At 36.0% G+C, this 14,360-nt stretch overlaps 1 protein-coding gene across 1 annotated transcript; it reads left to right on the plus strand.

The window, feature by feature from the left end:
- Positions 1 to 3,459: 3,459 nt before the first annotated feature.
- Positions 3,460 to 14,002, plus strand: LOC145015280 (glutamate receptor 1.4-like). The gene is made up of 4 exons (XM_078973733.1): positions 3,460 to 4,013; positions 4,253 to 4,556; positions 12,980 to 13,365; positions 13,476 to 14,002. The coding sequence occupies exons 1-4, from the start codon at positions 3,588 to 3,590 to the stop codon at positions 13,794 to 13,796; spliced, it is 1,437 nt and encodes a 478-aa protein (XP_078829859.1). The 5' UTR covers positions 3,460 to 3,587; the 3' UTR covers positions 13,797 to 14,002.
- Positions 14,003 to 14,360: the final 358 nt, after the last annotated feature.

Genomic DNA, 14,360 nt, shown 5'->3' on the forward strand with positions numbered 1-14,360 from the left:
AAATTTACTTCAATCTTCGAAGACCCACTATGATACAAAATGTAGTGAATTATGAGCATTTGATTTGACATGAAGAATTGTAAGAACACAATGAACATGGTGATTTGGATGCTAAAAGATGTATTCGATCATAGTAATGACTACAAAAATAGATCTAGTTCTACATAAATATCTCAATCACTAATCATAATGAACTACATCTGTCAAGCACACTCTACTAGTGGGTTTATTAGGGAGGATTATTGCAATTATGACATTAAAATATTATGTGGAATTAAATAAAAAAAAAACTCAAAAAATGATATGTGGAAAAAAATTAATTTAAAATAACCACAAAATGACATTTAACAAATTGAATAAGAATGTGACAAATGGCAAAAAAAAAAAAACTTCATTTATTAGAGAGGATTATTGTAATTATTACATTAAAATATTATGTGTTGCTAAGTTATTTTTCCTATAAATACGAGATTTTCATATGTCAGAAAAGTGTACATAAAAGAAATCTTCGTATGTACGGAAATAACCCATTATTTCGTCCTAAAGGCAAAAGGAGTTGCAGAGGTGATATCTTGAAGAATTCTTGAAGAACGTATTAGGTTTGCAATGTTTACTATACTTTTTATTTGTTCTTTATGTTTTTCTGTAAAACATGAGAGGCTAAAAACCTTCTCTTTCATTTAAATGTGGATGAACTAAAGTATGGAAATATCTATATACTCAATAATCATTAAAGAATGATAATTGCTAATAACACATGAAAATATAAGGTCACATCTTATAGCAAGTAGAAACTTATTGATTATTTATTAAGTAATTTGATTATTAATAAATATTATCAAATCTTGTATCTAATTGAAAAATTATTATTTTATGAAAATAATATTTTGCAGAGAGAATAACAACAAAATGAGAAATTATTGTTTCGTGGAAATAATAATAAATGAGAGCATAACTTGATATATTCATATGATATGAATATATAAGTTGTGTATATTTATTTTGGACACTTTGTAGTTCATTTGAGTGTCACTAGGATATATTAGTTATAAGATTGATTAAAAGACATGCCAACTCTCTCAACCTCTCTCATAATCCCGTGGATCCCTTAAGGGATGGGAAGGTTGCCTGTTTGACATAGTCTTTCACCCCATGCTTTCTTATATATCCATACTTGTGCATTTAATTAAGGTATGGTCTTTACTTCATGCTTGTAAGTATAAAAGAGATCATTGACTTGAAAAAGATAGTTTTTTTTCATCTCTTTTACTCTCAAAACTGTGAGCTTCAATATCTCTTTCCTTCTCTTATTTATAGCAAAGTGTTGTGTAGATTTGAGTGTTTTATTTTCTTTTCCTTTAAGACTAATTTGTTATTGGTTTTTAGAGGTTTAAGAAATGCTTAATACAAGAAAAGACTAGCATATTTGGTAGCCATCATTTGCTTGATGGATACTTCTAGAGAAGCTTTACCTTGAGTCTTTTGCCATATTTATCGACTTCCGAATTCCCAAAAGGATTCTAGGTCTTCAAATCTTGTAGTTCTTTTTCCTTCTATGGTTGTTTTTATCTTTCCTTTGGTTGCTAGCTGATCCTTAATGGGAAATAATTAGTTTATGATATTCATTTTAAAATTATTCTTTTGCCAAAATAATAGCTTTTGAACCTATTTTTGAATATAAACATAACAATTGGTATCGGAGCCATGTTGCAAGTTTGGTTAGATTATTTGGATAATCTTAGGTTTTGGAAAATATGGATAATTTGTTTTTTTGTTAAAAATGAGTTCATACATATTTTCTATGACAACTTTATAATTGTTATTTTTTGTGATAAAAGTTTACATGCATATTTTTGTTGGGTTTTTTTTATTCAAAAATTGTTTCAAAAACATAAAGATGGAAACGAAAGACTTTAATTTTGAACAAAATAAAACAACTTTTATTCCTACCAAAAGATCATTTTGCAAGACTTAGAAATATAAAACAACCATAGAAAGAAAGTGTTACAACCTTCGAAGACTTTGGTTCCTTTTGACAATCAAGAAGTTGATGAAGATGACTTTAAGCTCCAAGAAAGAAGCTCTTTAGAAGTATCCACCAACATTTAGCCAACTTGATAAGATGTTAGTCTTCATCTTGTAATCAAAGAATCTCTTAAGCTTTTAAGAACAAAACAAAGCTTTTGTTCTAAAGGAAAGTTTAAGTAAAGTATCAGCTTCTTCCTACTTTAATCTTAACACTTTTAAGAGGCATAAAATAGAAAGAACATGGATATGGTAAGGCCAAAATTTCATGGGTTTGGGCTAGTAAAAGAAGAGATACACGCAAGCCTTTTAATAATCTTAATCTAAGTCCTTACCCATTGAGTCTTGATGCTTTAATACACCATGCATCTAGCAACAAAAGGATACAAGTGTAAGAACATGGATTTATGATTAAATAAATGCAATCATATCTTCTTTTCCCTTGATGGTCTCTTTGAATATTTTATAAAAGGAAGAAGCTAGTTTTTCTATAAAAACTTTTCTAATTTTATAACTTATAAAACATATAAATCCATATAAGACAAAAAACCCTTTTGGTCTAAAAAGTTGTACATGACATAATAAATCATACCTTAGGATATATTATGATATATTTTGATACATAGCGTTGTAAATCAATATTTCAACAAAATGAATAATTTCCAATTAATTACAAGATATATATTTATTTATCAAGAATCAAATTCTTATAAATAATATATTTGCTTCAAGTTGTTGTTAGTGTGACCCTTTAGGTTCATTTATTATCTAGCAATATCATTCTATAATGACTCTTGGGTATATAGATCTTTCAGTTTTGCCGTTAAAGTTGTCTTAGAAAAACAAATATTGTTTTAATATGTTTCGTATTTTAGAGTGTATAAACAAGCCATGGTTTTCACCTTTATCAATTATCACCTATCACTTCATGTGTTCTGCAATTCATAAAATATAAAATATGGACTTCAAATGAAGTTGCTCCACTGAACATGTAAAGTATAGTACTAGACCAGAGAAAATGAGTGGTTTCTTGTCAAAAGATTGCTTCTCAGTCTTCGGAAAGAACACTGCTAGAAATTCTAAGCGTATTTAAAAACCTTATGCTGATGTTAACTAATTTGAAGATGCAATTGAAAAGGGGTCCATGTGTGGTTGACATTTTGATTTATTTTTATATATTTGATTACATTCTTGATGATCTCTTTGTCTTGACCATATGTTGACGTTGATAGGATACAATTAAATGGAACAAAGAAATTTCCAGGTAGTTGAGACATTTGAATTCTTCTTGACAAGCTACTGATTAGCCTTCTTTATCCACTAAAATATTGCACGTTTGCTGTTTGTTATTTTAAATTTAGGATATATAATATTCAGACAGCGAAATCTTTTGTTTCAAGACTTGAATGATGTATACGGGAGTATATATATGTATATATTTGGTCAACTGATTGGCATAAGTCTTCTCGTGAGACTAATCAATAAAAGGAGAGACATCAAAGGCGAATGAAATATAGAGAACACAGAACAGACTGTAACATAATCTTTGTTATTGCATCAACATGAGCATTTTTTACCATTCAATAATGAAGATAAATAGCAAGGAGAGAAGACACCTATCATTTTTAATGTTGATGTTGGTTTGCTTTGAGGTACATGATACAAAAGCACAAGAGGATCCACTCTACAAGGAGATCCCAGGAGGTGTCAGTGTCACAGCCAATCCAATGCATAATAGGAGGAGGATGCCACTACAATTAGTGAATAAGAAAAACCTCAGAATTGGCGTTCCACCGGAATTTGAATCAAATCGAGTTTTTCAAGTGAAGCATGATGCTGAAACTAATTCAGTAGTCATTTCAGGGTTTTGTGCAGACGTGTTCCAAACTGCCTTCAGTGCATTAGGTCTCAACGTATCCCTTCAATTTATTCCATTTAAGGATGCATATCAAAACTACAACAATCTTATACATCAAGTCTATACTGGGGTATGCATCTTTTTAAACCTGGTATATATCTATATCTATATATATATATATATATATATATATATATATATATATATATATATATATATATATATATATATATATATATATATATATATATATATATATATATATATATATATATATATATATATATATATATATTCTTTGTTTGATTTGATGCTCAGGAAAAGCATGATAATTAATCTGTTTTATTGCATTATGTTTGTTTGCATCAGGAATTTGATGCTGCAGTTGGAGATATAACAATCACAGCTAACAGGTCTCGATACGTTGACTTTACATTACCATTCACGGATCTTGGCATTGGACTGCTGTCTCGAAATGATGATGTAAGCATGTGGATCTTTATGAAACCGCTGAGTTCAGATCTGTGGCTTGTGTCTGCTTGTTTCTTTATATTACTCGGTTTTGTCATTTGGATCCTTGAACATCGGACGAATGAAGAGTTTCAAGGCTCGCCATCAGAACAGATTGGAACAACCTTATGGTTTGCCTTTTCAACCCTTGTTTATGCTCATAGTAAGCTCCCACGTCTCATTTTACTTTAATTTTTACACAGCCAAGTTCCACTTTCTAATGAGTCCCATAATATCATCCTATATAGTTATGGAAATTAACATGTCAGTGATGTGATGTTGGATATAGAGTAGATAGACAAGCAGTCAAATAGTCAAATAATATTGAGAATCATATGTTGATTAGGTGCGAATAATAACTCAAATTATTTATTATTAATTACCAAGTTTCGTCTAGAAGCCAAATTGATCGTTTGCGTTCAAATTTGATTATAAGAAAGGTAGAAGGAAGACCGTCCGTTGTCAGACGAATTAAAAGACGAAACAGTAAAACTAAACACAACCTTAAAGGCTTTTACAACGATCTAAGGCTGTAAGCGGCATAAAATCCAGGATTTGATGCAAAATATCCTTCATTCCAAGAACTATGGAAGAAGCGAGAAACGCAAAGTTACTCGGAAACAGGAAGAAAGTTGCAAACTGCAAAGGGAGAGAACAGAGAACAAATAACAGACCATAGAAGAGAACAGAGGAGGCTGTGTGATTTTTGGTGTGGAGTAAATGCCACCTGAGAAGTCCTATTTATATTGAATACGAAAAAATCAAATCCCCCCCCCCCCCCCCCCCCCCTCCAAAAAAAAAAAAATTGGATATGATGACTACACCCGGTCTCTTAAATGCTTTCGTGTGGCAGCGATTCGAATTCGAATCCGTCGTTATCCGGTGTTTCTGGATACTTATGGAATGTTTCGCCTGCTTATCAAGAAGTCAACGATGGTCAAAACGTTGACTGCGGGTCGTTCCAACCGACTCAACCCTAACTTGTCAAAGTGCAAAGTGCGTCTAAATCGAACCATTTCACGAACTCATGTCCACGGCCCGGTTAGGCATGCTTGTGTGGGCTTGGCCCATCTTTTGTCTTCACTAAATCCTTTAAAGGCTTAACAAGAGAAAAGTCTTATAAACACACTTCATGGTTCTTCCTCCACCAATACGGGAAAATGAAAATAGCCAACTTGATTATTCCTCAATTGTTTCCAACAATCCCCCACCAAGTTCAAAGGTTTCCTTTCACTCAAATAAATGACATCACCTAGATGTCATAAAGATTAAACCCAAACATAATGTGATAAATAATAAGAGACCAATTCAATGATATCCTTAATGATTTAAATCAAGAACCTTGTGACATCTCCAATTTACCCCTACATATCACGTGCCGACTTTGCATTCTCATTGAGCGCTAATATGGCCATACACTATAAACCCTTTCCATGACCATTTAGAAGATAAACACTAATCTTCATTTAAGGCGACACCACATCTAGATCATATAGGAATTTTTTTTTACATAATCTTCATTGCTTAGATGTCTCTAATACTTCTTTAATAGTTCTAACTAAACCTCATTCTCGACAATGATGTACTATCCTACCTCACATGGATTTGTCATTATTGAGGGTACCTTGTATTGTTAGTGACTTAATTGTTACCCTTTAAACTTGAGAATTATGAGCACTACTGTCAAGTTAGTTTTCCATCACATAATTCTATTGTGGCTTCAGACCCATGACTCTCATGGTAGTTGTAACAAAATCTCTTATAAGAGGTTTGGTAAGTGGATCTACCATGTTCTTACTTGTCTTGACATAGAGTTGTTTCACAAAATTGTGTCGTAGACCAACGCTTCTTGACTTCTCATTATACAACGTATTCTATACTTTAGATAGTATGCCATCACCGTCTTAATATATATGTATAGATGGCAGTGGAATATCCCACAGTCAGGTATCCAAGAGTATATCTCTAATCTACTGTCTCTTTGCATGTCGTTGCTAAGGAAATAAGGTTATCTTTCATCGTTACATGAGCTATACATATCTATTTCTTGCTCTCTTAAGAAATAGCATCACCAGCCACAATATAAATTCAACCACTTGTGGAGTTAGAATCATAGGTATGATCTATTTTTCTTTCATCATTACGTGAGCTATAAATATTTATTTCTTGCTCTTGGATCGAACTGGTTTCGGAGAGTACCCGTGGATGGTGCAGTAGATGCAGCGGACAGGATGAGACTTATCGGGTCCAGGTCCAGGTCTGGTTTTTCGGTTCTCGGACCCGTTTGGACTGGTACAACTTTACATGAATACTGTACAACTTGTTAAACGTGTTTTTGGGTTTGATACAACTCGTTAAAACAAATATGTTGTTGGATTTGATACGTTACAATACATTAAAATGAATACTTTTTTGGCTTTAATACGGTACAACTCGTAAACGAATACATTTCCTTTTTGAAAAATCTATCAAATCCTCAGTTTGAGTTCAGACACACTCGAGAGTATGTCTGCATCCCTCAAACCAAGGCTCTGATACCAACTTGTAATGTCCCAAAATCTAAGACCAAAAATTTCATTTTTATAATAGTAAAATCATCATCCAAAACGTTTCATAAAACCATAAAAGAAAATCAGAGTATTTCAGAAATCATCCAAATACATCAAGTCAACAAAACGTGGAACAACATGGTGTGTGCGATGCGATCATCCCGAGCCCTTCCCCTTGATCCGGAAGTACCTAAACATAAACTAAAAGTTGTAAGCAGGAAGTTAGTGAGTTCCCTAAAATACCGCATACCATAATAATCTACCAGCTCAAGGTTGTGTCGGGTCTATTTCACCCCGAATCTATTTGAACTCATGCGTCGGCCCAAACAGTATTGGGTTTATTTCACCCTCGGGTCTATTTCACCTCGAGTCTATTTCAACTCATATGTAACGACCCGTCCCTAGTATGTGGTTTTTAGTATTTATTTTTGAAGTTCATGGAGGAACTCGGCGAGTCTATGTCCTGACTCGTCGAGTAGGGTCGCGTTGTTGATCAGCGTATAGATCGGCGACTCGGCGAGTCCATATTCGAGACTCGACGAGTCGGCCTGCCAGGTTGAAACCCTAAATCTTCGGGTTGCTTACTATTTAATCCACCTTATAGCCCCCATTCTCGCCTCCTTCACCCTCAGAACGCTGTGAGAAAACCCTAATCCATCCTTGAGTGATCTAAGTGTTCTTGTGTTGATTTGTGAAGGCTTGAAGAAGGAGAAGAAGAAAGGAGCAAGGAGAAGAGGAGTAGTGCAAAGATCCAAGGGCAAATCAGAGTTATTTGAGGTATTCTTCGGATTTCCCTCTTGTTTTATGCTTTAAACCTCCATTAGAACTCTTCTAGATCTAGTTGATGCTTTTCCCAAGCCTTATGATTGTATGAATGCCCTAATAAGTCGAGATATCCTTAGATCTATTCATTGAGAAGTTTCAGAGCCCAGATCTATTGCCTTCATGAAGATACTTTGCATGGAAACCCTAGATCTAGCCTTTATTATGCTTTTTGAGCTATTTTATCTTCATGAATGCATATGGGCACGTAAAGATAGAATCTTTACGTGCTAATCGAGTTAAGGGAGTCCAGATCTATAAGTTTTATGCACTGGATTCAAGCAGAATCAAGTTTCGAGTTGCTGCATGCAAGCGACTCAGCGAGTCGGAAGAACAACTCGGCGAGTCGAGCCGCGAGCCCGGATTTTTCCCTTTTTGAGTGTTGCCGAGTGAGACCAGTGAGTGATGGAGTGGACTCAGTGAGTTGTGGTTAGACTCGGTAATGGAGGGACTCGGCGAGTTTTTCATACTACTCGGCGAGTCCAAGGCAATCTTCTTAGCTCGAAGAACAACTCGTCGAGTTGTTCATACGGCTCGGCGAGTCTGATGCAGATTGCCTGAGGTTTTAGATTCGAAAGGGAACTCGTCGAGTTGATGCCATACTCGACGAGTCTATGTCCCGAGTAGGGTGAGTAATGAGAGTAGGGACTCGGCGAGTTGGCGGCCCAACTCGGCGAGTCAGGTCAACTGTAAAGTTGACTTTGACCAGGAGAGTTGACTTTAGCCAGGGGTAAAGGAGTCATTTACCCCAATACAGTTATTAATAATTTGATTGAGTGTAATTGTGGATTTGTAGCCGGGGAGATACTGGAGCAGTAGCAGATAGTTCCCGGAGCCACACACTCAGCAGCCAGATCACGAGGTGAGTTTCCCTTCAGTAGGAACGGGTCTAAGGCCACAATACCGGCCCGTTTAGCTAGCAGTAGTATCCGGACTTCGGTTCGATGCAGATTTTAGTATGTTTGATGCCTTCGTGGCTCGAACAGTATTTGGTGTTATGTGTTCCGGGTCACATCCCGATGTAGTATGCTATGCATGTACTCATGTTAGTTGATATGCTTATGTGATGGTATGTTCAGTATGTTCCGGACTTCTGTCCGATGCAGTTAGTTCCGGACTTCGGTCCGATGCAGTAGTTCCGGACTTTGGTCCGATGCAGGAGGCAAGGCCTCAGTAGTTCCGGATCCCGATCCGATGCAGAGGGTAAGGCCCTGGTTAGTTTCGAACTTTGGTCCGATGCAGTTTCCGGACTTCGGTCCGATGCAGTGGGCAAGGCCCAGTATGTGATTATATGTATTATATGGTATGTGGTAGTTTGGGGGAGCTCACTAAGCAAAGGGAAGAGCTCGAGTTGATGGCATCGTACACACACACCACAACATCATTTGTCCTGAGAGTTGTTTTGTTTTTCATAGATGTGACTAATACATTCTTGATTCAGTTTACTTATAACACTTTATTATTGATGTGAGATATTGACGTACGATTTTACCTTATGATTTTATTATTGTGTTTTTAGTAATTATAAAAAAAAAATTTGGGTCATTTCTTTTGGGATGTTACATCATATGTCAACATAAGCTAGTACCGAGTCTATTTCACCCCACATACATATAGAAAACAAGCACACATGCATTTAACACATACAACAAGAGTCATAAAGACTACAAACATATAAAATATCCTAGTATCCTACAGTATCGCGAGCAAACTCACCTCAGTGTGCTGACAATCAAACACATGATTGGGCTACTGAACCAGAATTCCCCACTTAATCACAAGTAAAGAAACACTAATTATAAATTAGGTCAATAATCCAACCTGTGAGTCCAAACCCTAAATCCTGACCTTAAGGGAAAAAGTTGCTTATTCATTGCCTTATTGGGCCTAACCCATCAAGGCCCAAATGTTAATAGCCACGAAGCCCAAAAGATAATCTATGTCCGAAATGGGCCCAAGCCTAAAGGCCCACCACAAAAAAACTTAGGGCCCAACAAGGGCCCAAAATTCCTAAGTCCTAAAAATGGCCCGAAATAAAACCCAAAGTCCACTCTGGAGAGTGCGCTCAGCATACCAATCGGTACGCCCGACGTACTCACGACCTTCGCCTAGTCGGGGCCTCAAATGCGTATGTGCAGCGTACCCTAAGGTACACCCAACGTACGCTGCAACTGGTCAAAACCTAATTCTAAGGTCTTAATCAGTTAAGACCCAACGTCCAATTTCAGATCTAGGCTTATTAAAGTGTATTAAGCCATAAAGTTGCCAACTTTATGCTTTTGCATGCCTTAATGGGGCAAATCTTGGTTTTAACCACATTATCTTCATGAAACCACCTTTAATCCTTGCATGATTGAACTTAAGCCATCAAGACTTCGTTTTTATGCTCTAGGGATATTAGAAACACTAGGATCTAACATTATAACCTTTTAGAGTAGCTAATACTCTCAAGAAATACCTTAAGGACCATTTTATGATGAAATAAGTCCTAAACTAAAAACTAACACATGGAGTCATCAAGGTAGAAGCTTTTTATTTGTAATAAGCTAGAAATGATGAGAAACCTCTCGATCTACAAGCTCTTTTTGATCCAATGCTTCTTCACAAATCTTATTCTTCTTCTCTAAGTATCTCACACACCCAAAACACACACACAAGCTCAAACTTTAGGGAAAATGAATTTGGGTTTCGAGATATTACTCAAGAGGCAAAGGAGACCGATAAGGTGATGAAATTGAAGGACTTAATGAGCTTAAATAGGGTGCAAACACTAAAACTTAGGGTTTGCCTCTAGCTTGAGTACGTCCTGCGTATACATGGGTGTACCCGGGTCACCCCTGATTCGCGTATGCAAAGGAGTATGCCGTGCATACCAAGTGTACGCCCAACATACTCATGTTTAGACCAAAGATAATACCTGAAATAACTAGCAAAGAGATTAACCTGCCAAGATGGGTGTTACATGCAACTTTGATATCTCATCCTTGAAGGATTGTAACTCATTGAACAAAACACCAAAAACAACAAAATTATAGTATAAAATCATCTACAAGCTCTGAATTATACGTTAGAAAAAACCTCATATCAATCTGACTTAGAACAAATGAGATATGTTTGTTTAAATAATTTTCACGGAATACCATTTTTTTTAAAATAAGCTAGTCTTGGACCGGTTTTTACCGGGAACCGACCGGACCGGATCGGTAAAAAAATAGGACCGATTTTGCTCAAATCCTAGAACCGAGAACCAACCCGAGGGTCCAAAACAGGTACGGTCTGGTCCACACCACAGGTGCAAATGCTTACCCCTAACATATCATTTTCACCTTGATACCAAGAATAGTATCTACTTCTCCTAGATCTTTCATCTTAAAGTTTGAGGATAAGTATTTCTTCATGTCAATAATACCTTCCTGGATTATCAACATATTGTTAACATAAAGACAGATAATGATAATGTATTTGGGGTGTACATTTTGAATAAATACATCAATCAACATTATTGTGCTAAAATACAAAAGCAATCATAGTGGTGTCAACATACCATGTGGTAACTCGAATTCGAATTCGATGACATCATTATTCGATGTCTCATCCAATTAAAACTTTGAGTTTTTATCAAGTGTTTTGAGGCTTTCATAATGTTCTGTTGACTTATTTACACGTTGATTGGATCGATCCAACTGACTCGAACCAAACTTGCCAATAAAATAAAAGCTCCTTATCTCTCGATGTGGCATGCAAAGTGAATAGTACGCCTAAATCATGCCATTGAGTGAACTCACATCCACAGTCGATACATGCGTATGTGGGGGTTTGGCAGATCTCTTGTCTTCATTAAAGCCTTTGAAGACTTACAAAGAGAAAAACCTTGTAAGCTCGCTTTATGTTTTTTCCCCGCTATGTGGGAGCAAGGAAAATAACACACTTGATTATCCCTCGATTATTTCCAACAAGGGATGGGATGGGGTTGGCCATTCCTGTCACTAGCTCTAGCAGGTGCGGGGAATCAGACCCCCTTCCCAACAAAGTTTCACTTTCTAATGATTCACATAATATAATCATTTTATTATTTAGTTGGTGAATATTCTCTTTTGAAACTTCGAATATAGTACTTAGATGTATCAAGTTTAGATTAATATTATATATTTCCAAGGCAAAATATTGGTCACTTTAGTTTTATACCTTGCAAAGTGCACATGAAATTAAAATAAGTAACTAAATTCCCATACAACTCCATTATCCTAATTATGTCTCAACGTCATTGTTCCAACTCCTTTATCTAATGTTATGCCCGTAATATGTGTTAACTCCTTCATGTCAAACTCAAACTATCTTCCCACTTCCTCATCGATCGTTCTCCCTCCTCACGCCGTCGGCCGAGGAAGTCTCTAGCCTCTATATCGTAGTTGTCGGTTGCTTCATTTTGACATATCCAAATCCGTGTAATATTCCCAACATTAAGGCTTCACCATTTCGGTGACCGACAACATCCTACATATTTCTAATTAGAGAATTTTGTATATTCTCCTACATTGTTTTACCATATGTCCACCTTAGCATCCCTATTTCTACAAATTCCATCTTCCTATTCTACACCTTATTTATCGGCCAACATTCCAATCTAATCCATACAACATATTTGGCCGAATTCCCACTTTCTAGAATTTTCCACTCGTTTCAGTCAGACCTTATTACTTAATAGTCTAATCACCGCCCTTCGATTTAACCATCCCTCCCTTATATGGTGGGCAACATTGTCATTTTCATCCCCTTCCTTATATCACAATTTACAACTACTTGAAACTCTCCTTTGAGTGTAGTAGTTTTTGCCAATGCAGACTTCAACCTCTTCCTTTATTATACACCCTGCTTAAATTCCACAAAATATATTTTGTCTTAGCTATACTAATATTTAAGCATTTTTCTTCCAACATTTTTCCTTCAAATGTCAAATCTAGAATTCAACCAATTAAGCCTTTGTGTTTTCCATCCACACAATATCTTCGGCAAACAGAATAAACCATGGCAACCCTCCCTAAGCTATGGCGGTCAAGTTAGTGTAGAGAAAATGAGGATTTTGAGAGCAAGAGTGAGAGATTTTAAAGCTATGATGTCGTGAGTTAAGACTGACGAATTTCTGGTCTATTGTATTTGATGTTTATTTTTCCTTAATCTTGCTAAACTATTTTTAAGTTGGTCGTGGAAATTGCAGGGCAGAAGTTGAAGAGTAATTTGTCAAGATTTGTGGTAAGTGTGTGGTTGTTTGTAGTGCTGGTACTTGCTTCAAGCTACACTGCATCATTGAGTTCACTATTGACCATTGAACAAATTCGGTTAGCATCAAAGGGAGACTCAATTGGTTACCATGATGGTCCCTTTGCGGAGGGATACATTGTTAGTAACTTGAATTTTAAAGATACCAGTTTGAGGCCATATTCTACAACATCAGAATATGCTAAAGCTTTGTCTCGTGGGAGCAAGAACAATGGTGTTGATGCAATTGTTGATGAAATTCCTTACCTAAAGGAATTCCTTGCACTGTATCCATCTGGCTACTCCATGGTCGTGTCTAAAATGACTACTAATGGTTTTGGCTTTGTGAGTGTCTTCACTCTACAATTTATTTAATCTACCATTTTTTTTGAATTTATAGATGAACTCTTCATGTTGTTGTTCCTAGCTTAATTTAAGTTGTAATTCATTCGCAGGCATTCCCGCGAGGTTCACCTTTGGTCCCTGAGTTATCAAGACAGATTTCCAGACTACGAGAAGATGGGACCTTAGCAAAGTTGGAGAGTAAGTGGTTGAAATCAGATCCACAGTCAAAGGATTTTGAGCCTGTACTGAAGATCCTAAACCTAAAAGCGTGTCGTGGTCTTTTTCTTATAAGCGGGGTTTCAATGGCTGTGGCCCTTCTCATATTCTTGCTTTATTTTATTCATGAGAAACTGCATTTCACCTACACAATGCTGGCTGGAGGAACGCTTGCATTCATAATGAGGATTCTCAACCCTAAAACTGGTGGTTGAAAGAAGATGATACCAATAACAAATACAACCATGCCATTCATTATGTCACTATTTATTTGTTGGACTACTACACTTTGTTACCCCCTTCCTTTCTAGGATCACACTCATATGATCATTGTTAGATATTTCACCAAACTACTTTCTGGTGTAGTTTTTTTGGTATTTGGAGTATTAATTTATCGACATTTGATAAACCTGTTTTTTTCCTTTGCTTTTCCTAATGGCTTGTTAATGTTGGGTTTAATCCAGATTCTATGATAGTTCTATTTATTATTTATTTTTAAGAGTCGGTTGTTAGCAAAATACTATAAAGCATAGATCCATACCATATTATTGAATCATCATGACATAAAAGAAATCATTCCTTGATTGTGACGTCTTTATGATGCGGAATTTCGACAACTAACTAGAACCGGTGTGTGATGATCTGCAACCAATTTTAGATGATGGGATCAAGATTGCATAGAAAATGTTTGTGTATTTTTGTATGTTGGGGACCATCGACTATATGTGCACAAAGGCTTAGCGCCCCCATTGAGCTCTAATTTATGACATTCAATGATA

This window comes from Lactuca saligna, chromosome 9, assembly GCF_052625555.1.
Source record: "Lactuca saligna cultivar CGN05327 chromosome 9, ASM5262555v1, whole genome shotgun sequence".
Classification (NCBI taxonomy): Eukaryota; Viridiplantae; Streptophyta; class Magnoliopsida; order Asterales; family Asteraceae; genus Lactuca; species Lactuca saligna.

Bases quoted from the DNA above. Each gene is read 5' to 3' on its own strand.
- LOC145015280 (XM_078973733.1), top strand. From the start codon at position 3,588: ATGAGCATTTTTTACCATTCAATAATGAAGATAAATAGCAAGGAGAGA. The intron at 4,557-12,979 runs GTAAGCTCCCAC...TGGAAATTGCAG, and splicing joins AACCCTTGTTTATGCTCATA to GGCAGAAGTTGAAGAGTAAT. The intron at 13,366-13,475 runs GTGAGTGTCTTC...ATTCATTCGCAG, and splicing joins CTACTAATGGTTTTGGCTTT to GCATTCCCGCGAGGTTCACC.